Source organism: Sander lucioperca, chromosome 6 (assembly GCF_008315115.2).
Source record: "Sander lucioperca isolate FBNREF2018 chromosome 6, SLUC_FBN_1.2, whole genome shotgun sequence".
Classification (NCBI taxonomy): Eukaryota; Metazoa; Chordata; class Actinopteri; order Perciformes; family Percidae; genus Sander; species Sander lucioperca.
The window spans coordinates 12,369,812-12,392,476 of NC_050178.1; the positions used below are offsets into that span (position 1 = coordinate 12,369,812).

The 22,665-nt window shown below is 39.6% G+C and overlaps 1 protein-coding gene across 7 annotated transcripts in view; it reads left to right on the top strand.

Moving 5' to 3' along the window:
* Window positions 1–22,665, top strand: part of si:dkey-166d12.2 (rap1 GTPase-activating protein 1) — a 119,596-nt gene that overhangs the window by 33,444 nt on the left and 63,487 nt on the right. For 2 of the 7 annotated variants that reach the window (XR_004897588.1, XM_036002053.1), the window contains exon 1: window positions 9,069–9,194. The exons of 3 other annotated variants lie outside the window; for them this stretch is intronic. Coding sequence is in view for 3 of the 4 variants with exons in the window: in XM_036002053.1 (XP_035857946.1) it covers window positions 9,151–9,194 (44 nt within the window). In the remaining variant the exon portion in view is untranslated. Of the gene's footprint in view, window positions 1–9,064; window positions 9,195–22,665 lie in introns of those variants that run through there. 2 more of the 7 variants (XM_036002052.1, XM_036002054.1) reach the window with 2 other exon arrangements.

The window sequence follows — 22,665 nt, forward strand, 5'->3', positions numbered from 1 at the left end:
GCTCCAAGGATACTTTGAATTTATATTTAATATATATATATATATCATGACTTCGCGTAAACATACACGCCACTTTCTAAAGCCAAGTGGCACGTGTTATCTGTACACATTATGAGCTATCTGCGTGTATGTCTACTTTACACAGAAGAACAGGACGTTGCATTTGGCGCTATCCACATGTATGTCTATGCTTGCATTTTGAACTATCCGCGTGTATGTTTACGCCAGAACGGGACATTGCATTTGGAGCTCGGGTTGGGTTTAGGAAAAGAAGAACGGGACGGTTGGATTTAGGAAAACAATAATGGGACGCGGGACAACAACGGCACGGTTGGGTTTAGGAAAAGAAGAACGGGCTTGGGTTTAGGAAAAGAAGAAAGCAATGGTTGGGTTTAGTAAGAGAAAAAAACGATGGTTGACTTTAGGAAACGTGACATGCGGGACACGATCCCCGGTCTCCTGGGTGAAAGTCATGTTTGACCCATCCACCACCCTGACAAACCTCCCTACGCGGATTTTTGGCCTTTCATACTACTCACTACAGCGTAAATTGACACGCAATCGCAAGGTAATGTAAATCAATGGAGGCCAAACAGCGTTGATAAACATGCTAAAAAGTGATTATGCGTCTTTATAACACGCCAAAATGCCATAGAAATTGGCGTGTCATATATACTCCACTTCATGAGAACAGTCTGCATTATTCCAAAACACAGACATCCTGAATTGGCTTTGGTTCCGGTCTGAAATGTGGGATAGAGAGGGGGTTTGCATCCCTGGCTTGAATACTGTTTATTAGAAATGGAAAATGACCTACAGTTGACCTGACACTCATATTCCCCTCTCAAGCATACATGCATTCAAGGATTGCTAACATCAGAGCTTAAATGCTACTTCTGACAGAAACAGCAGCATTGAGAATAGAATAAGGCTTGACTGCTGTTAAGGGCTGACCTATTGCATATTTCTTTACAATACCGGGTCGAGATGGACGTGTGTCTTTGAATTATTTATAACAGCTTGCTCTGGCTGCAGTTAGAAATGTCTGAGCACTGAAACCTTTTTGAGACTGTTAAAATTTGATAAGGATGATATTACCCCTTTTGTATTGAGTAAAATCACACGACCTTGAACAGTAGAGTAGATTTCTTGTTGTAATATTTGTACACTTAATCTACTGTAACAAATAGAGCCACGTCATGCTCAGTTTTTTCCCTAGCTAATTACAAATTATGGACTTTTGGAGCATTTTTTATTAAATTTCTGAACTTAATTGATAAATAATATTTCCTGTCATACTAAAAGGTGCCATTTCTAATACTCTGATGACCTGTGGAAATACATTCAGGGATGATGCTGATCCTGTCAGAGCAGTCCTGTGAATTTGATTTACAGACCTCTAGTTGATAAATGCCATCCCATAGATCGTGTCACAGCAAGTCGTCTCTTATAGGAGCATGCTTAGCAATTCCCAGCTGGAGTCTGGGGGCCCTCAAAGGGTCAGGGCCACAGTAGGGATTGGACTGTTCCAGTGGTGTCAGATTTGGTGAAATGTCACGGTGGGAACAAAGGCAAATGAAAGAGCTGTTTTGCCTTTTGATGCTGCAAAGGAAGTCAAGGGCTATTGCCAACAGGCATAAACACAGAGATCACACCGCACACTGAGACTCAGTGCCACAAAGCACATTCTCTAACCTTCAGCAGCTGTTTCTCAGCATATCTCAGGGTTGTACATTATGTAAATTCTGTTGTTATGTTGAAAAAGCATGCAAATGTCCAAACATATGAGCATTTGTTAAGAGCAAGTGTGTGTATGTACATGTTTGTGAGTGGCCCATGTATGGTGACCCAGTTAAGCAAATTCAAATTTATGCACCAAATGGCAGACACAGTTAGCAACTAGCTGGCGAACATTGATGAGCATTTAGCAGCTAAAGAGCCAACTATTTCCCTTAGGGATTAGTGGAGACTTAAAACCGAAAAACAGAACTTACAATGGATGCTCATGTTGCTCTGTATCTGCTGGATATTTACACAGGCAACTCTTTGCTAACAGGTTTAAGACATTTAGCAAATAAAAAAAATAAAAAATGGATTTTGGGAAGGTTAAAGTTGTGATATTTTCAGTTTAACATATGACACGAACTAGCTCTGATTGGCTCCAGGAGGCATCATTTGAACCGAACCGTGCCTGGTAAGCATCCACCGAGCTCAAGTTTATCTAATATGAATTAAATGAGCTGTTATTGCCATGCTTGTGAGGACGTAGTTCTCAATTGCCATAATTTGCACATATAAAACAATGAAGCAATTGTCTTTTTCTGGAGGTGTAGTATTTGAAAACTAAATCAAGAAAGATAAATAATCTGGTATTATTCTGAAATAAAATCAATATACATTATTCTGGCTTCAGCATTACATGAAATGAAAATAGCTGATGTTTTTTTGCATTATTTTATATATTCCTTTAATTTATCATGACACATAGGAAGTTATGGATCTTGACTAGATTTTAAAATAAAGTTCAACATGCTGCTCCATGCAATTTAAATTTGCAATGATAGATTCACCTAATGGTCAATAGGATTAAGTGAATCCTTTATTGGATCTTTCTACTGATGCTGCTGTCCATGGTGCTGAAAGCAGTTCAGTGTCTTCTGAGTCCGGTCCTGCTGGCGGACAGCACAACCACGCTTTCAGCAGCTTTGTATGACATTGCTTCTTATAAAGCAGGCTGGTCACAGTCTCATTGTCTTCTTCAAATAGAGAAGTTGCTGGACTTTAAATTGCTCATAATTTGTTTGGTTTGATTCACAGTGCATTCCGTATCTCTCGAGCACAGGAAAGACAAAACATCCAGAACAAATAGCATCCAATTGTTCCCAAATTTGCATCAAACAGTACTCGTGTGGCAATATGTTGTTGGTTGATTGGGTGCTGTAATAGTACCATTCCTCTTCTCTATACTGGCCCCTGAAGTCATTCCTTTCCAAGTGATTGCAATAGAAGAGATAAGGTACAACGTCACAGTCTACATTCTATGCAAAAATACAATCCGTAGTTCACCTGAAGCTAGTATCAGTCTTCCACACTACACTCCAAAAACTCTTTCAAAGTAGATTTGAAAGTACAGATTAAGGAATTCATCACCTGGCCTAAAATATCTCAGAAATTCCCATGGCAATTGAATGAAGCACAAAATAATGTCATCAAATAGCTTCATTTTGCCCTTCTGTCTGAACAACAGACCAAACACCCAAAGGTATTGAGTTTATGATCACCTAAGACAAAGAAAATCCTCACACTGGAGACTTGTTGGTTCTTTTACAGCCCTAGGCATGTAAATATTGAGTATTAAACATACAATTAAAAACAATCTCCATCAATGAGCCCTTTTTGAAAGAATGACCATGCAGTATTTCCATACTGGTTCCTCTATATTAATAAAGGCATAAAATGATTTTCAGATACTCTATTTTACTTTATTTTAAGAGCTCAGTATTTAGGAAACTTGAAGATGATATGATTGTATAATCAGACATTTTCTCTTACTCTCTCAGATACTTGAATGTCATTATATTGCAAAGTGACAGGTCATTTGAATAGTACCACTCCCCAATTACATGTTACATCCACAAATGCCAAGAAGACAGGAAACTAACAAAAATCTCTTATCTGATGGACAGCTTAACATCACTGACCTCCTTTTCATATTCAGCCACATCTTGTTGAACAGTAACCATATGTTTTGTGTAAGAGCTTTTAATACGATGGCTCTAAAAAGTCTGTGCAGGCCAGGTTGAGGTTGTTAGCAGTGGACAGGCCCCTGAGGTCTGAATGAATGATTATTTTGATGAGGCTGTACGATTTGAAATCTCTGCCTGCCTCCTCTCGGTCCCCGTCTAGCCTTCTCATGTGGATAAATCAAAGTCAGCCCCTAACTGAGTCTCTGTTACTCCTCTGTCTGCAAAGTCATTAATCCAAGGATGTGGCCTGCGGGGCTCGCTCCTGCTTGACTCAATCGTTACATGAAAAATACACTTGGTTTTGCTCTCCCTCGACCCTACTCGCCATATATCTCTCTTTATTTGTTCTAATGGGCTTCTGCTCTTTGTTTTCACCCCGGAGGATGAGTTGCATGTCCTGCTGGGGTCTTTCAGCGGGATTGTGTGAGTGTAGCGATGCTGTAAATTGCTATACGCTGTGCCCTCACTCTACATCGCTCTTGGGGAACATTCACAGAATCTCCCATTCTGTTGGTGTGATTTGTGTCTTCATTTTCCTTTTTTGTCTACTCTCCAACATGTGTGTGACTGTGAACTGGGTGTACGTAAACAAAGAAAGTAGAAATAAAGGCCTAATGCCTAATCATGCTATATATTTCCGCACCACTAACGCCAGTCTCAGACACACACCCTCTTTTTCTCTTTTGTGTCTTTTCTCTCTATCTCCTTAATTACTTTTTTCTTTCTGTGATGCCCCCACCCCCCCATCCTCCTTCTGTTATAATGACCTGGAGAGGAGTTGTGAAATTCATGACATTCAGATCTAGAGGGGGCTAGGGGATGGAGGACAAGAATAGTCTCCTGCTGGAATCTGTCTGTCTTTGATGAGCGTGTTATACAATGTCAGCACCCCCGATAATATTGCTTCTGCAATTTGTGGCAGACAGAGAGAATCTCATTTGTTGCATTTGGTTATGGAACAGTGGCTGCCTCTGAAGAGCCATTTTCTGCTCCATAATCTTGCAACTGTACTGACCAGTAACTTGTGCACAACCTGAAATGGAATAATGGACAGTGTCATAAAGCTACAGAAAAACGAGGAAAAATCGTAATGCTTTTGTTCATGAGCTCGTGTGTCTCTTTGCCTCTATTGTTGTCTTTTCTCTTTGCTGTGAAACTCATCATAGGCGGTCTGCTTAAAATTCCAAGTTGTCGGTGTCAAACAGAGCTCTCAAACAGCCGCAGAGACACTCTGCAGCTTGAGAGGAGGAAAAGTAGTTCCCCTGGCAAACAGTGAGGGGTAATGTTGCTCCAAGACAACTTGATTAGTCTTTTGCCTTCCTTTTTCCTTTGGCTTTCTCTTCCCTGTTTGCCTTTCTTGCATAAAACCTTGAATGCAATTTTAATATTCAGCTTCAGCGGGAGTGGTAAAAGCTTGGTGCATTAGAAATTTGGAGGTTGCTGTTGAACAGCCTTTAAAATGCAATTGATCAAAGTCTTTACTTTTAACTAATGGTTTTGTGATGCTGACATTCGCTGGTTGTAGGGTTGAAAAAATATCCCACTGAAAAAAAGATTAATGCCGCTGTTTGAAGCAAAGCAAAAGTGCATTTTAGCCCACAGAAAACCTAAATGAAAACATGACTGTGGGTATTTCAAGCCACTGTCCCTATTATCTTGTCAGGGGTGTAGTTGTGCACACAGCTAGTAAATATTTAATGTGTCTGTGTTGTGCTTTGCTGTTCCCACTGTACAGTATTTGCTCCTTTGTCCTTAAGAGACCCACATAAGAAGAGCTGTTGCTGCACATGAAGCTTTACTGACTATTTTCACCTGCGGAGGGTTTGGACGTTTGGACAGCCAATGTGTTTGTGCTCACCATGCAGTATATCAGCTACAAGGCAGCAATCTGTTGCAAGTGCAGAGATGATAACTGCAATTTTAACCACAAGACTAGACAAGCCCTCTGTGTTTTTGTTTGTATTACCATCCATGGTAATCCATGGCTTACGTTTTAGCCCCCCTTGGCTCTTAAACAGAGATACAAAAACTATTGTATTCCTCTTTCCACTCAGGTACTCAACTATGCTAAGAGGAGGTGATAGCCCTTGCTTATATGAATGACCCCTGTATTTATTTTATTTATCTTTATTATTATTATTATTATTATTATCTATTGTTTGAGTTTTTGTAGTTATTTTACTTTCATTATCACTCCAATACAACTCTGCAACTATTCATTCTATTTATTCTTTAACTCAGGCTGAAGCTGCTGTTTTTATTGTGTTAATTGTTGTGTGGTTTGTGTTGTATATTCTTCATGTGATGTCTTCCTGCTGCATACAAATTGCCCTTTTGGGACAAAGAATGAACTGAACTGTATCGTCTTCCCTTTGTCAAATACAAACTATTGTAGACAAGAAACTTCTACTTCAACGCTAATTTTCTTCTTCTCATAATGTTACTCATCAAGTTCCTTCCTATAGTTTGTTTTTCTGTCTATTTATCTAGCGCTGTGACAGCAGTGTTTCAGGGTGAACTGAACCTCAGCTTGTAGAGGGCAGCCTCTCATTACCATCCTCGTCCTCCCATTGCCAGTCAAGTCCTTAAAGTCAAGGCTGACCTGCTTTAGAAGAGCACTCCAGCCAGCCTGCCACGTCTCCCGAATGAAACCTGCGGACATAGACTAATTACACCAAACTGCCCTTTCACCTGCTTCACACAAATCAGCTTTTTTTCGCTCTCTTCCCACATCCTCACGAAGGACATTTTTTGAGGGACACGGGGAAAGCAACAGTGAAAAGAGCTCTCTTGAAACTACATTACTGTAGCTGCAATAACAAGTTTGTCAGCAGAAGTCTGGCTCTGGAGAATCATTCTGTTTGAGACATGACATTTCAGTGTCATTATCAGCCGAGGAACCGGGACAGGCTGACTGGAACGGAAGAGGCAGCCATTTGTGCCCACTTTGCTCTAAATAAAAAAAGGATCTGACTGGAGGAGGGTGCTATTTTTTGCCTGTGGACTATATCATGAAAGTACATTTGAGTACTTTTCCAGTACAATAAATCTGCATAAAATGCAAATGACCATAAAATGTATAAAAAAGACTCAAAGACCTAAATAATCAGGGAATTATTTATTTGGCAAACCGTCCTAATGCTCCGGCTCCAAAATAAACAAATCCTAAGAGACCACTTCTGATAAGCAGACGGCTGTTGCATTAAATAATATATTATAACATAAATATATTTGACATTAGCCCTGAGGTCATGCCTCAAATATATGACAAAACACACTATTCCGCTATTGTAAGTTGCTCTTTTTTCTGCAACACTGTCACTTAATCCTAATATACAATGTTTTGGTCCCAAAACCAACAAGTTAAGGTCCATTGCCACAAAAGATGATTGATTGTTCTTATTTAAGAAACAGAATAGCAACGAGGCAAGTGTCAATGCAGGTCCATCAGTATCAATATCAATCAGTAAAGGAGCTGAAGGACCTTGGTGGGGGACACTGTGGCTATGCATGGCACATTCCTGTGTCCTGTCCTCTAAGCTTGTGATTTGATTTATAGCCCATGTCTGGCCAGAGTCCAGTCAGACCTAATAGAATCACAAAAGGTTAACAGGGGAGTTATCAGAGCACCCCGACATTAGCACTGATGCTTAGGGGGACAAGAGGACAATAAATGCACTTGAACCAGACAGGGGAGGGAAGGATATACTGTCTCATGATGGCAGAACACGTAGTAATTTACCAAGATAAACCTGTATGTAAGAGAGGCAGTGGAGAAGGCAGCCACAGGCAGAGGGAGGACATTAATGGAGAGAAAAGCAGAGAGGAGGATGCAGAGAGAGAGGGAGAGATGAAATAGAGAGGAAAAAGAAGGGTGGGGATGTAAGATTGTCCTCTCTTGTTTGACCATAAACAGACATGCTCTGCCAGCAGATTGGGAAAGATATCACTTTCCTCATACCCTGATGTAGGTGTCACTGTGTTCTTTGAGGAGAAGTGGGATCACAGCAAAATCTTCAAATGTGGGTTATAGAGCTGGAATTACTAGGTTGAAATAGGTCAGGTAACAGGAGAGACTTGTGTAAATCAGATAATTTGGTTCGCCCTCTTTTCAGTCCAACTCCGCTTCAGTGTAATGTAGTTGTCATCTAAGATGTGAACCAGGTTATCTGACAGCAAACTTGGATATCAAATCATCAAGTTCTAAACGGACTCTTCAACAACAGTCGCATTAAAAGGAAAAGCAGGTGTGCCAAATGACTGGCATGGCACCATGGCATTGTAATCCCAGCGCAGTACAAACATGCCAGATCACTGCACCCTCCCAAAGGGTAAAGAAATAAATATTTCAGTCCTGAACATGGGCAGCATTCCACTTCATGTATCTGCAGAGGTTTAAAGTTGCTTAATATTGTACATAAATGATTAAGCTGCCACATTATAACTTGAGTTCAGTGACTGCTGCCTCTGTCATGGCAGATTTGAGGTTTGGCTTTAATATTGATCCTTAAACAATCTACAGTATAATACTGTAGATTTTACTGTAGTTTTGTCTAGTAAAAATGACAGCTTCTCAAATGTGGGTCTTTAGTGATGTCATTAATAATAAACTACATTTATTTGAGTTTTGGATTGGCCAAATAACACAAGCTATTTGAATACACCTCCTTGGTCCATGGAAAATTATAACATCACGTTTCACTTTTTTTCTGACATTTAATAGACAAAACAAGCAGATCAATCAAATAAAAATATACTGTATGTAAGTTGCAGCCCTGAAAACAACAAAGGTCAGTAATAAAACATGAATGCTGTCTCAAAACCTTCAAGTGCGTTGTTAGGTCTACATGTCTTCATGTCTACATGCCTACTTCCAATAAGAACTGTTCTCGAGCAAAGAGCTCTAGTGATTCACTTCATGTGAATCGCTTGTCAGAGTTGATCGGCAAAGGAGGAAGTTGCCTTCACTGGACATAGGCAGGAAATGTAAGTGTCTTGTTCCCTCTTCTTGCTGGGAATGAGAAAGAACAAGCCAGATAGAGCCTGAAAAATAGTCCTGTTTGTTTCCAGGGCAACGGGACAGATGCACCTTTCTCTTAATCTGGCAGAGATAGGAGCTACTTAGCCAGAGAGCACAGAGGAGAAGCAAGGAGGGAGGGCCGGGGTGTGTACACACATGAAATACTCTTAGACAAAACACACACACACACACACACACACACACACACACACACACTCGATAAAGGTTGAGACAAGGAGGGAGGAGAGAGGTGTAGAAAGAGTCAAGAGCAGAGTAGAGAAAGGAACAGAGATAGAAAAAGCAGGAGGTTTTTCTGTAGCCTGGTGTTGTAAACTGCACTAATACCTGTGCTCACCTGGGGAGCCTCATCAGCTGTTCAGCAGGATGCCTCAGAGGAAAAGGAGTTTCACATTTGGAGCTTATGGAGGGTAAGATGGAGGATTAAGCTCTCTGAGCGTGATTTTGGAGTTGCCAGCTTTGTGTATGTGTCAGTGTTAGTGTACCTGTTGCATGTTGTTGCTCAGGGAGTTGTACTGCACCTGCTCAACAGCTGCAGAACTAGATGACTCTGACAAGGTCAGTGGCTGTCAGCGTTGCGCTCTCCTAATTTACAGCTTTAACCATAATTAGTGAATAGCTGCCGCAATGCTAGAAATAATAGCCACAAAGGGAGAGGTTAAAAGGATTGCTTCAGTGTGTTTTATTGGCTCATTAGGATAATGATTGATTGTCTCGGTCATGTTTGTTTTTTAAAGACCTTTCAGAAGTTGCTGGTCAGACACTGCAGACTACTCAAAAGGAAAATAACCTACATGTGTCATAGTGAATACTGTAAACCCACTGGTAGTTTGAGGGAATTAGTCAGACCATTAGTGGTAAATAATGTTATCCAAAAACAATCAAGATCACCTCTGGAGTGCCGCCTTTTTTCGACGCTAATTTCTTTTGGAGAAAACACAACAATACAACAACACAATACAAACAAAGCTCTGGTTGTTCATCATCAACAGAAGTGGTCATTGTCAATTTTAGAATTTTTTAGAAAATGTTATGTTGGTAATACTGAGTTATTGTAAGATAGTTGTAAGATTCAATTAAAGGCTTATTTGGGTAGTGTATTTCACTGTGAGGAAAGTGAAAGTGATTAGCTGCATCTCAGCATGATTATAAGGAGGGTGTGAAAGAGGAAGGATGCGACTTTGTATAGTCACAGTCTTTCATGTATGTGAGTCATGGCTTTTGTAGCCGTCAGAATGTGAATCTGAGATATGAAAAGTATTTTTATGAGCAGTGATCCCACAGTGCATTACAATTCATGAGGCAATGACATTACTTTGGCTATTGTGTTTTGCTGCTGAAGGGCTCAGCCAAGTCTGCCTAGAAAGCACTCACAAGGCTCAGTTTGACATTTCAGTGGTAGGAGTCAGGTTAAAAGCTAGCCTGAGTGCGCAGGCAGATACTGTGAACCAATATTAGACAAGGAAGTGCTATGTAGGGCATGGAAAACAACATTTTGGAACAGCAACTACTTTTTTTTGAAAATGTGCAATAAGATTCTTGGAAAAGTAGTCAAAAAGAAAAGAAAAAAGTAATGTTATTCAAATTTTTTATATATATATATATATATATATATATATATATATATATACATGTATGAACTAAATAATTGACTGGTTGAGGCAAATTGAGGCTATTCAGTTGTATCACAAATCTTCACCCCACAGAGAAAGACCTATGAGATGTCAATCTCCACGATGCCTGACAGACGGTTTTTCCTCAGTCTCATAGGCAACTGGACACTGAGGAGCTGCTAATATTGACTTGACTATTAGGTGTCAGACAGTTCAGGTCCACCAAATGGGACGCTTGTCGATTGGAAGTGCTTGCTTCTTATGAAAACCCCAGTGGACTAGTGTTTGTGAGGTTGGAATTTAGCTGTGGTGACTGCAATCCCTTTTACAAATTCCATCAAGAGTCCTAAAGTGGAGGAAACATCTTTACAGAAAAACACAACTTCCTGGTTGTTTAGGTGATTGGATTTCCTCATTAGTACTGTGTTTCTAAAGGAATACATTTCTAACTTGAAACATCATGCAGGGTTGTTTTTTTTTTTCACTCAAAGGATTAATAATGGGTATCTCAATTAGGATGGCATTGTTTTTGTGCTGACCTGATAAATTCATGTTGATGAACTTAGGGATATTTTGGCTTTTTTGCTGAGGGGTTGTATGAGGTACTTATCGATAGTCAGTCTGCAGTATACAGTATAACTTCCCCCAGTTTGAAGAAGCAGACAGGAGTACTGATAGAGAAGCTAAGGAATTAACTGCTTTGGATGCGGGGCAGCAGCAAAACGGATTTTAGACACCTAAAAAAAATCCATTTCAGTTTAGGTGTACGCTAGATTTAGAATATTTTCACCATTTTACCTTGCTGTTAGACAGCCCTTTCCTCCAGTTTCCACAGAAGTTTCTCCTCTCTCTCATTTGGCTGTTCAGTCTCTCTCTGCAAAAGTTATTCTGGTTCATGAAGTTATCCTCTTGTAATCACTCATTTTAATTTTCTTGTATTTCTTTATTCCATACTGTAAACCGCGGAGAGTCTGACCGAAACAGCTGATCTGCGGCTCAATACAGTGTGCAGCACAGTTGCGCTTTTGCGTAGGAATACGTTGAGAAAATGTAGGGCCAAAGTAATGGCTGTCTGATGGCAAAGTAAAGCAGTGAAAATATTCTAGATATAGCGTACACTTAAACTGATATAGATTTTTTTTATATGCTCCTTTTTTTTAAGGTGACTAAAGTATGTTTTGCTGCTGACCATGTAGTCACGGGCCACTGAATCAAGTTACCTTCATAATGATTCCCATGAGTTTAATCAAGTGAGGTAGTGAGGTAAGAAAAGGTTGGATCGATTCATATACTTTTAATGCAAACCATTAAATTGTAGCAAATATCTACCTGGGTGTAGAATGGTAATGTGGTAATGGTGATAAAGGTTTAATGAGCATGTATTGAATCATTTATAACCACAGTTTTCAAATGAGTGCTTCAAATAAGTGGATGATTGTTTGTAAGTGCAGCTTGGCTGAGCAAAGCCTGTCCTTGTCCACACAGTCCCCCAAATTGTCCTTAAAGAACTCCACAGGACCAGTTTGATAGTGTATAGCTTGCCTGTTGAGGGATTGTGTTCCATATTAATTTTGCCCCCAAATTCTCCCCTCCATCTTTGATCCTATCTGATAAGTCACAGACCTCCTCCTCTAATCTATAAACTACCTTTGCCTCGGGATTCTTTGAAAGTATAAAGCTGCCTGAGATGAATTAGCATGTTTGTTTCAAGATTTTTTTTAGCTTTTTACTTCCTAACTTTAATGTGTCTAACATATTTTGTTTTTTTGCAGTTGTTTCTGTTAAAAGCTTGTTTTGTCTCTCCAGGGAAATGAATGCCTAATGAATAACAAGGAAATGATTGTGTAACAGAAATGGATGGAGCCCAGACTTGACTTGGACCATCAAATAACCAATCTACATTTGTTTCAGTATCTGTCCTTGAAGCGGTTATTTTCTTGCAGCATAATTTCCACAAACAATTTAATGGAAATTGCCGTTAGCAGATGATAACGTGGCTGTTTCTACAAAACGCTCGTAACAACTGCAAACAAAAACCAATGAGCCAAAAAAGAACTGGAAATTGTGATCTATTTGAGCATCAGTTTTACTGCCTGTGTTTGTAATATGCAAAATCCGGATTGGGGAATTATGTGAAGTAGGCAAAACGATATAAAAACAATGGATGGTTGACGACTGTGTGGGTGAATAACTCTTTTTTATTATATTCAGTAAACCTTTTCTTTAAACGTCCTACTATTTAAATCCATAAAGCATAGGAACAAGAAGGCAAGGCCAATGCCCTCCTCATAAACATCCCTACACACGCTTAAATGTCTTGCTTGATGTGAGTGACTTGCCTATTTTGAGATTGGAGGTTGTGATGGTGAACTGAAGACTTACAGAAAGCCAATCGATGATGCTGGTGCTTTCACAGGCTTAGACTTATAGCTGGCTGGTTCCCTTCTGGTGAGCAAAGTCAGCTTTAAGCCTGAAGACAACTGGCAACTGTTCAGCCAAGTTATTTAAAGTGCTGTTCTGATAAATTCATGTTGATGAACTTTAAAGGGATATTTCGGCTTTTTTGCCGAGGGGTTGTATGAGGGTACTTATCGATAGTCAGTCTGCAGTAGATGACTGTTAGCACGCCCTCAGTTTTGGGGAAGCAGGCAGGAGTACCAACACGAAAGCTAAGCAATGTACTGCTCTGGAGGGGGGTGGGGGGCAGCAGCAAAACAGATTTTAGACACCTAAAAAATTCCATTTCAGTTTAAGTGTATGCTATATTTAGAATATTTTCACCACTTTACCCATAAACATCCCTACACACGCTTAAATGTCTTGCTTGATGTGAGTGACTTTTTTTATTTTGAGATTGGAGGTTGTGATGGTGAACTGAAGACTTACAGAAAGCCAATCGATGATGCTGGTGCTTTCACAGGCTTAGACTTATAGCTAGCTAGTTCCCTTCTGGTGAGCAAAGTCAGCTTTGAGCCTGAAGACAACTGGCAACTGTTCAGCGAAAGTGAAAGATTCTAGGATTGTGCGCATAACCCACTGTGCTGTTTGAGTGTTCCTCAGGTGTCGTACCTACTCGATGGTGATGTCAAGGAGGAGATTGGCGTGATTGTGCACCCAATCCACCTTTACTTTCAGGCGTTTTAGCTGTTCTTGGCTCTGATCCATTAGAGGTGGTTGTAAACATCTGCATTAGAGGTGCAATGATTAGTCGATCTTTTTTTTTTTAAGCAAAAATGAGAAACTTGAGGATTTGCTGATTTTCTGCTGCTTGCAAACTGAAACATTTGGGTTTTGGACTGTTGGTTGGACAAAACAAGACATTTGATAACATCCTCTTGGTATCTAGAAAATTGTGATGAGCATTTTTCATTGTTTTTGATGTTTCATAGAGCAAATGATATAATAATAGTAAATAATCAGCAGATTTAATAATTATGAAAAATAAGTGTTAGTTGCAGCCTTAATGAATCTGCGTACTGATACAGATGCATTTAGTGAGAGATGTTATCTTTTTGATGTTATCTGAGCATTTCTCTAACATTAAATATACATGACTAAATAAGCAGCATTCATTTTGAGTCAAGTTTTTGTAGGGGTATTATGTATTAAGTAGGGCTGTCAATCGATTCAAAAATGTTATCTAATTAATTACATACTCTGTGATTAATTAATCGAAATTAATCACATACATAATTAAGGGCGCCTGAACCGGAAAAAAAGGATACTAAACAACAGTCGGTGACATTAAAGAACGGCTTGTTTATTGCTAAGGCCATATGGTCAAAATTAAATGATTTAATAATAATGTATAATAATAACAATAACTTATTTCACTAGTAAATTGCTGTTGAACGACAAAAACAACCACCAGATGGGAAAAGGACATTTACAATAACTTCAAATGCACCACGAGGCTGTAGTTTACCAGTTTCATTGAACGCACCGTCTGTGTTGTTTTTCCGACGGCAGCTGCAGATTGTTACATACCGGTGTTGAATCCTCTACAGTAAAACACAGTCAAACTTTACACCGTTTAGCGTTAGCTGTCAGCATTGTAACCGTGTTTAATCCAGCTACTAGCTAGCGGTAGGCTAACGTTAGCTGCTGTCGAGTGTAGTGTTAACTAGCTAGCGGTAGGCTAACCTTAGCTGCTGTCGAGTATAGTGTTAACTAGCGTCACGTGCAGCGGTGTTTGTGTTGCCTGTATCGTCTGTTTCAGAGCATCAGAGAGAAGCACAGACATATCAGTGTATTCTGATAATATATCGAAATTAACGCGTTATTTTGACAGCCCTAGTATTAAGAGATTAACTAGGGCTGTCAAAATAACGCGTTAATTTCGATTAATTAATCTGAGAAAAAATAACGCGTTAAAAAAAAATAACGCAGATTAATCCATTCCATATTGACGTTTGACCCGGAGCCATTCCAGCCACCATTTGACTGTAAAATGAGGGAGGGAGACGAGAATGTGCTGCCTGGATCATTAATTGGAAGATTTACTTGTAAAAATCTTCTTCTTCCTGCCAACCCTGGCTACCAAAATCTGGTGCCACTGATATGTCTGCGCTTCTCTCTGATGCTCTGAAACAGACGATACAGGTAACACAAACACCGCTGCACGTGATGCTAGTTTACACTATACTCAACAGCAGCTAACGTTAGCCTACCGCTAGCTAGTTAACACTATATTCGACAGCAGCTGACGTTAGCCTACCGCTAGCTAGTTAACACTATACTCTACAGCAGCTAACGCTAGCCTACCGCTAGCTAGTTAACACTACACTCGACAGCAGCTGACGTTAGCCTACCGCTAGCTAGTAGCTGGATTAAACACGGTTAAAATGCTGACAGCTAACGCTAAACGGTGTAAAGTTTGACTGTGTTTTACTGTAGAGGATTCAACACCGATATGTAACAATCTGCAGCTGCCGTCGGAAAAACAACACAGACGGTGCGTTCAATGAAACTGGTAAACTACAGCCTCGTGGTGCATTTGAAGTTATTGTAAATGTCCTTTTCCCATCTGGTGGTTGTTTTTGTCATTCAATAACAATTTGCTAGTGAAATAAGTTATTGTTATTGTTATACATTATTATTAAATCATTTAATTTTGACCATATGGCCTTAGCAATAAACAAGCCATTCTTTAATGTCACCGACTGTTGTTTAGTACCCTTTTCTTTTCTTTTCTTTTTTTAATTTCTTAAAAAGTATCGGTTCAGGCGCCGTTAATTATGTATGCGATTAATTTTGATTAATTAATCACAGAGTATGTAATTAATTAGATTACATTTTTAAATCGATTGACAGCCCTAAGATTAACACTAAAAATCTGTGAATAAATAACACACCAACTGTCAACAGATTCTGGATTAAATTTCGACTACGACTTCATCAAAAATCAAGCCATAACAAAATTAAACAGCAATCAGTGGTTGAAAAAGACTTTCTTCTCTGCGTTCTTTAAGTACCACTAGGATCCACACATTCAAATTAAGCTCTTGGAGCAGTCTGACTGTCATTTAACAAAATAAATGCAAGACTTTTGCACATTTTTGTAACTGAACATATACCTTTATTTTGATGTCTTAACAAGTCTTGTTTTTTTGAAAAGGCAACTTTCGCGCTGTTAATGTTCACTCCAGATATCATATTGGTGATTTCTTCTGTCTTTTGTCATGTCTCTTCAACTCTTCACTTGATTTTGAGAAGATTAAAATGTTTACCATTTCTTATCAGGATGCTACCAAGCTGCACCATTTCCCAGAAACCTGTCAAATGCTGCCTTTTCCTGCTAAAGAGTTTATTAGTCAATTCTACTAAAGCTGCATTCAATTTAGTCCAATTATTCTAAAGCAGCAAGGCAGCTTGAACATTAAATTGGCTGGTAAAATTCTGGTCCGCTGCCATCCATGTAGATCCACATAAGCAGCTGATGTGAATGTAGACTCCATGAAAAATAGGAACAATGTAGAAGAAACCTCTGAAGAAGAAGAAAAAGATGTATTATTCGTCACACAATCATATAGTACAGTGTAGTAAAATTCAGAGTCTGCATTTAACCCATCCTAAGCATTAGGAGCAGTGGACAGCTAATAGCATCCAGGGAGCAACTTGGGGTTCAGTGTCTTGCTCAAGGACACTTTAACATGTGGTTGGAGGAGGCCAGGATCGAAACGCCAATCTTGTGGTTGAGGGGCCGACCCACTCTACCTCTGATCCACAGATTCAAGACAATCGCAATTTATTATAAACCTCACAGACTGAACTTAACGGTTCACAACAGCTCTTATTAATCAAGTCTAGCAGAGGAGGGATAATCGTTGTGCTCTTGACAATCTTGTTAATGATAACACTTCCACTCAAAGAAAGCCGAATGAATGCATTTAGCCCCATGTCGTATTGATTTTCTCATTTAACACATTTCATACAGTAGGGCTTTCTGTCTGAATGGCTCAATTTTCCCATTGTCTCTTTTCCTGGTTGAGAAGGAAACATCTTGGGTGTTTCTCAATCTGTGTTCTTCTATTGACTTGTGTTCTTGTGTCCCTGTGAAACGTCATCTCTGTTGCCAAAGTACTGTCCCAATACACAAGTTCGCATTTCACCAAGAACAGTTAAGATTCCCGGAAATGTTCTTGTTCATTTTACCGAGGATGCATTGGTTGGTAACTTGTATGAACTTCGCAGCACCCGTATCCCAACATTCATTTCAGCATTCAATGATGGTCGGGTTTCTGGTACATAGACAGACCATAAACGGGACAATTTTAACAATTTTTGCCATCTTATTCATCACTAAATTCACTTCTGAGAAAGTTTTAGGCGAGAAATGAACGGTTTAGATTTCGAATATATGCAGTCTTGCGTAAATCTTTGCCGAATTGACAATTTGCTCCAAAGTTTTCGGAGTTGAAAGGCTCCATAAAGTGATGCGTCACTTTAGATTTAGATTTAGTATTTAGTTCATATTTTTTTGGTGTATTTGTTTTCTGATTTATTATAAGTTGAGTTTCAGTCTGTATGATAAATGAACAGTTGTACATAAAGTGGTAACATGCTATGACATGTTATGTAGACTAAAGGGGAGACACCAACCTTTATAATTTGAATTGCTAATTTCCATCTGTTGACCCTGGGCATATACAGTGCACTACAATAATATAGAAATGATAATTCCACATAACACTAATAGAAACACATAGGACACACCAGTGCATATGCCTACTTATTTTTTAATTTAAACTGACTTAAACTTATACACTAATAATAGTAAAAAAATAGTTCCACTCTTTTGAATAAGTAAGGGGTGTTTGAGCTAAACCATAAACAATAAAATTAAAGCTCAATTAGTTTTATTTTTCAATATTATTGCAATAGTTGTAGCATTATGAGTTTTTCTTGTCCGGAGATTGTTTTAATACATTTTATTTCTAGCTGTTATTTTGGAGCCCTGCAGGTAGCCTCTGTGCTGGGGTTGTTGAGCAAAAACAGGAAGAACGCATCGTCTCAAACTGTTAACAGCGTTTTCTGTGCTTGTGAACTTGCGGGTTCATTCTTCCAAGAACAACCAGCAAGAACGTTCTCCCCAAGAACACAAGTCCGTTCTTTGCATTCTTGAGATTGAGAAACACCCCTTGTGTTTTAAAGCCCCCCTCCAGCCAATATTACTTCCTGTTTAACGGTTAAGTAACAGGTTAAGAATGAGTGTGTGGATAATAGTCGGACCTAATCCATAACCATGGCAACCAGATTGCAGCTACAGCCTCTTGGAAAACAGTGATATGGCACTTAATTTGATGAATTTAGAATTTGAAGAATTAGCACAACACAGTCTGTTTCACTCACTCGCAATCAACAAGAGCACAGATGCAGAAGAACCAGGAACGCTGACCAATCAGAGCAGACTGGGCATTTATCGGGAGGGGGGCTTAAAGATATAGAGCATCTCAGACAGAGGGTAAATGCAGATGCAGCAGCCATGGGCAGTATGAGAAAAATAAAGAGTTTTTTTTAACATTAAGGTGAGTAAACATGTTCTAGTAGAAACACAAAATGCAAGTATGAACCTAATAATGAGCATAATAGATCCTCTTTAATCTATTTTTGAATCGTGTTATGAGCAGTTACTTTAAATGTCTTGAACTCTTCAAATATAAATATAAAAGCTCATTGGTTAAATGGCTTTAAAGTGCCCATATTATGAAAAAATCACTTTTTCTGGGATTTGGGGTGTTATGTTGTGTCTCTGGTGCTTCCACACACATACAAACTTTGAAAAAAATCCATCCATGCTGTTTAGAGTGAGATACAGTTTCTGAATGTGTCCTGCCTTCAGTCTCTGGGTGAGCTGTTCAATATCGGCACGGCTTGTGACGTCACAAGCTGAAACGAGCAGGCTAACCGCAACCATTAGCTCGTAGCGTTAGCATGCTAACGCTATGGCTAACGCTAGCATGCTAACGCTAGCATGCTACCTCGTTCTCAATAGCAAAGCACTGCTACAACACACACAAGTTCACCATAATCTACAAAAGAACTACTTACATGTGCGCCCTCATTTAGAAGTCTCCCAGCTAATCCTGCCTTGTAACTGACCAAAGTTGTAGAAACAGCCTTTCTTTTACTGTCTTAGTAATTGGAGATGTGACTGTCTGTCTGTTTTTCACTCCTGACACCAAAAGAGTGTGTTGCCTGTGTCAGCAGGGGGATAATAGCCAACCGTATCAGAAACTTGCAAACTAATATTTCCATTCTCAACACTGAGCAACAAACACAGGAAAAGAGCAGAGCACTCACCAGTAACATGCATAATGTTTGCATGTCAAATACATTTTTACAGTCGTGCACAAAGGTGAGCTGTATCTGACAGAACCAAAGGCTGTAAGAGTGTGCATGAAGTAACGTGTTTGATGTCAGACACACTGCAGTGATACTGTTTCCATTTCTTACATCATCCCATCCTCTCATCTTCATCCTCTTTTATTCAATATTTTTTACAACAGATACAAGTACTAAAATAGGAGAGAGGGGAGGACAGACAGAGGGGGTAATGGGGGTGCGGGGGGGGGGGGGGGGGGACTGAACTAAAGATTATAACAGGCTGGTGAGCTAGTTGGCAGAAACAGTATCAGTGTGAAGACAGACATGCACAGATACACAGATACACAGCCCTGGTTTGACCACTTAGCTCGATTATGCCACCCAGTGGTGTGGGCATGCCATTGAATATTGACCCACTGCTCCCTGAAGTGTAGGGTTGAGCATCATTTTGATTTTAACAATTCTGATTCCAATTCCCATTCTTCATTTTGATTCCGGTTCTTATGGATTCTCGATTCCGATTCTTTGAGGGGTGAAGTTGAAACGGGTCACATGCTTTCACAGATAAGAGGAACATTTTATTTTGATTCAATGGTGATTTACAGTTTTACCGAGACTCCAAAACCCAATTTTTTATTTAATTTTCTAAAATGCAATTTGGTAGCACTTTTCATTAGACCCTTTTTGCCTCCTAAATACCAACTTCTTTCAAATCCCACACCTCCAAATGTAATTTAGGCTTTTTGTTAAAGATTTGAAGTCCAAGCCGAGCTGAGGTTATTTTTTCTCTCCAAAACTCAAAAAATCTAACCATTTCACACTTCTTCTGTCTAACTCCAGATTATTTAGCTCCAGAAATTTGTGTGTGGAGTGCCCCTTTAAATCTTAATCCACTTTGTTGAGTTATTACTAGACAAAATGATGAATCGAGAAAATAATTTGGCAGAGTCAGGTTGGGGTGGTGGATGGGTCAAACAAACTCTTTAAAAAAGTCAACTGTCAACTGTTTAAAACTGCGCTCGTTATGTTAAATAGAACAGTCACATGATTAAACCGCCACAGTGTGATAGTAAATAGAATGGTCGGATTTGTTCATTTGGGAGTCTTTGGAAATCGACCTATAATGTTGTTTAGTTATGAGAATGTGTTGAAAATACTTGTTAGTTGCAGCCCTTACTTTATTATATTACTGTATCATTCTGGCCCCAGTCTGTAGTGCTGCACTGTAGATCTAAAGCAATGAGTGAAATAAATCTGTGGCGGCAATAAGGCGGGGCTGTGTCTGTGTGTTTGTATTCATTTGTTGAATATGCGAAGAGGCCATGTTCAAGCTAAAACAAGGTTTAAAGCTGCACTTTTAGTAGAAACCCATACAGTATCAGAATGTGCACTTGTTTCTTATCTATCCAAAACTTCCCTGGGCATAAATAAATTATTTTAAAACTAAATATGAATAATTCATGATGGTGATAGTAAATCACATGAGATGTGCTGTGCAGTAAGTGTTGCCTCTGAATGCATCCCTTACTCCAAACTCACCTTGGGTGAATATTGATTTGTGACATTGCCGAGAATCTCATTTATCATTTTAAAAGGTTTTTCCATGAGACCTATAATCAATACATTGTATTACTTTCAATGTAGACAGATATTGGTTTCAAACTGTGGGTGAGTGAGTATATTGATTTTATAGCACCAAACATGCTACTGGACATGTCAAAGTCACATAAGTTGGCATTACCCATTGGATTGCATTTTACTTCTTGAGAAATCTTGGAAAGGAAGAGACTGTGGATTTTTCTTTAAAGGTAATTACTTAGATGACAGCTGCAGTAACCTCACACTGACCTGAGTCTCCTTGACACATTGCTATTGCACACTATACTTAAAACAAACTTCAGTTGCCTTCCTGTCTTTATTCACTTAAAGCAGTTACACACCGGGCCGATAATCGGCCGTTGGACAGTCTGGCGAGGTCAGTGACTGGAGTCTGTTCCATGTGTTCCGTGCCGTCGTCCATTGGGGGAGCTGTCCGTTTCGCCGACCTGACATGCTCAGTCGGAGACAGGGCAGTCGGGACTCACCCGGAAATGGCAATGAGCGTGACTAAGCCTCTCAAAATCTGACGAAAATCTTTTAAACTGACCTTTGTCGATCTGAAATGAAGACAGATTCAGCAACTGCATGGCCTATTTCTCGTTTAAAATGTTTTCAGAAACACGTTTCGGTGAACTTTTTTAGTACAATATGAGATCGTAATCTGAATGAGTTGCAAGTAATGGCCATTCGAAAAATCCAAAATCCAGAAGCAGCAGCCAGATCCATGTGACGCGTTCGTCCAATCAGCTGCCGGTTTTCATTTTTTGGGCGACAATACAGATTAGCGCCGCCTGCTGTTATGGAGACGTATTACGTCTCGGCTGTTATGGAGACGTATTACGTCTCGGCTGTTATGGAGACGTATTACGTCTCGTTGCTTTGGTGTGTTCCGAGGCACTTTTTTGACCAACTCGGGGAGACTGATCAGTCCAACTGCCTTTTCTGCCGACGGTCGGCCGTCTGGTTGGTGTGTAATTGCCTTTAAATGCATCAGCAGGATGGCTTTAATTACCTTTATGTTGTTTTCATGTTGTTGCTACTGACGAATGGAGCGAGTGACTGTGAGTGTGTTGACATCGAATGACAATGGTGATTATTTGATTGGCCTAGCCCTGGGGAGAAAGGGATAAACAGTGATTATCAGAAGATTGATTTTCCACACTCAGAAACAAAGATTGATCCAGGTGGGAGTTTTTGTCCGGCATCATTTGTATGCATGGTAAATGGAAAAGAGAATCAGCCACACAAAACCCCTAACACTCTTAGACCCCTAATACTAAATGGAATGCACCAACAGAGGGATATTGCCTTATTATCTCTTTTTCCCTCTTTTGCTCCTTGGCAGTTAATTTTACCTACAGGCACACATACTTTATCTTTCTTCCTCTGTCATTACTCATCCAACAGCAACATTTCTTGTAATTAATTGCTTATATATTTCCTGCATGCTTAATTAGCTTTACATGGTTTTTTGCTTGCCTTAATTTACCTTTTTATCATAGGTGATATTGTGGCATCTCACTATTTGGCACCCACCCCCATTCAGACATTTCTGGACTGCTGCCTACCCTGCACTGCACCAGCTGCCCCTTCTTTCTATCTTTGAGGCAATCCCACCCTGGTTAGACTTGGCAAGCGGCTGACAGGCTGAGGTATAGATAAATGAAGTAGAGGGAAGACAAGGAAGCAGAACCATTCTACCTTCTGACCTATATCAGTGTAAATAGTATCAAAACTTACAATCTTCGTTCCCAGGATCTGTTCCTTCTGTCTGTTCCAAAGGTTAGAACTGAGCTGGGGGAAAAAGGCGTTTAAGTTTGCTGCTCCCTCTACATGGAACAAG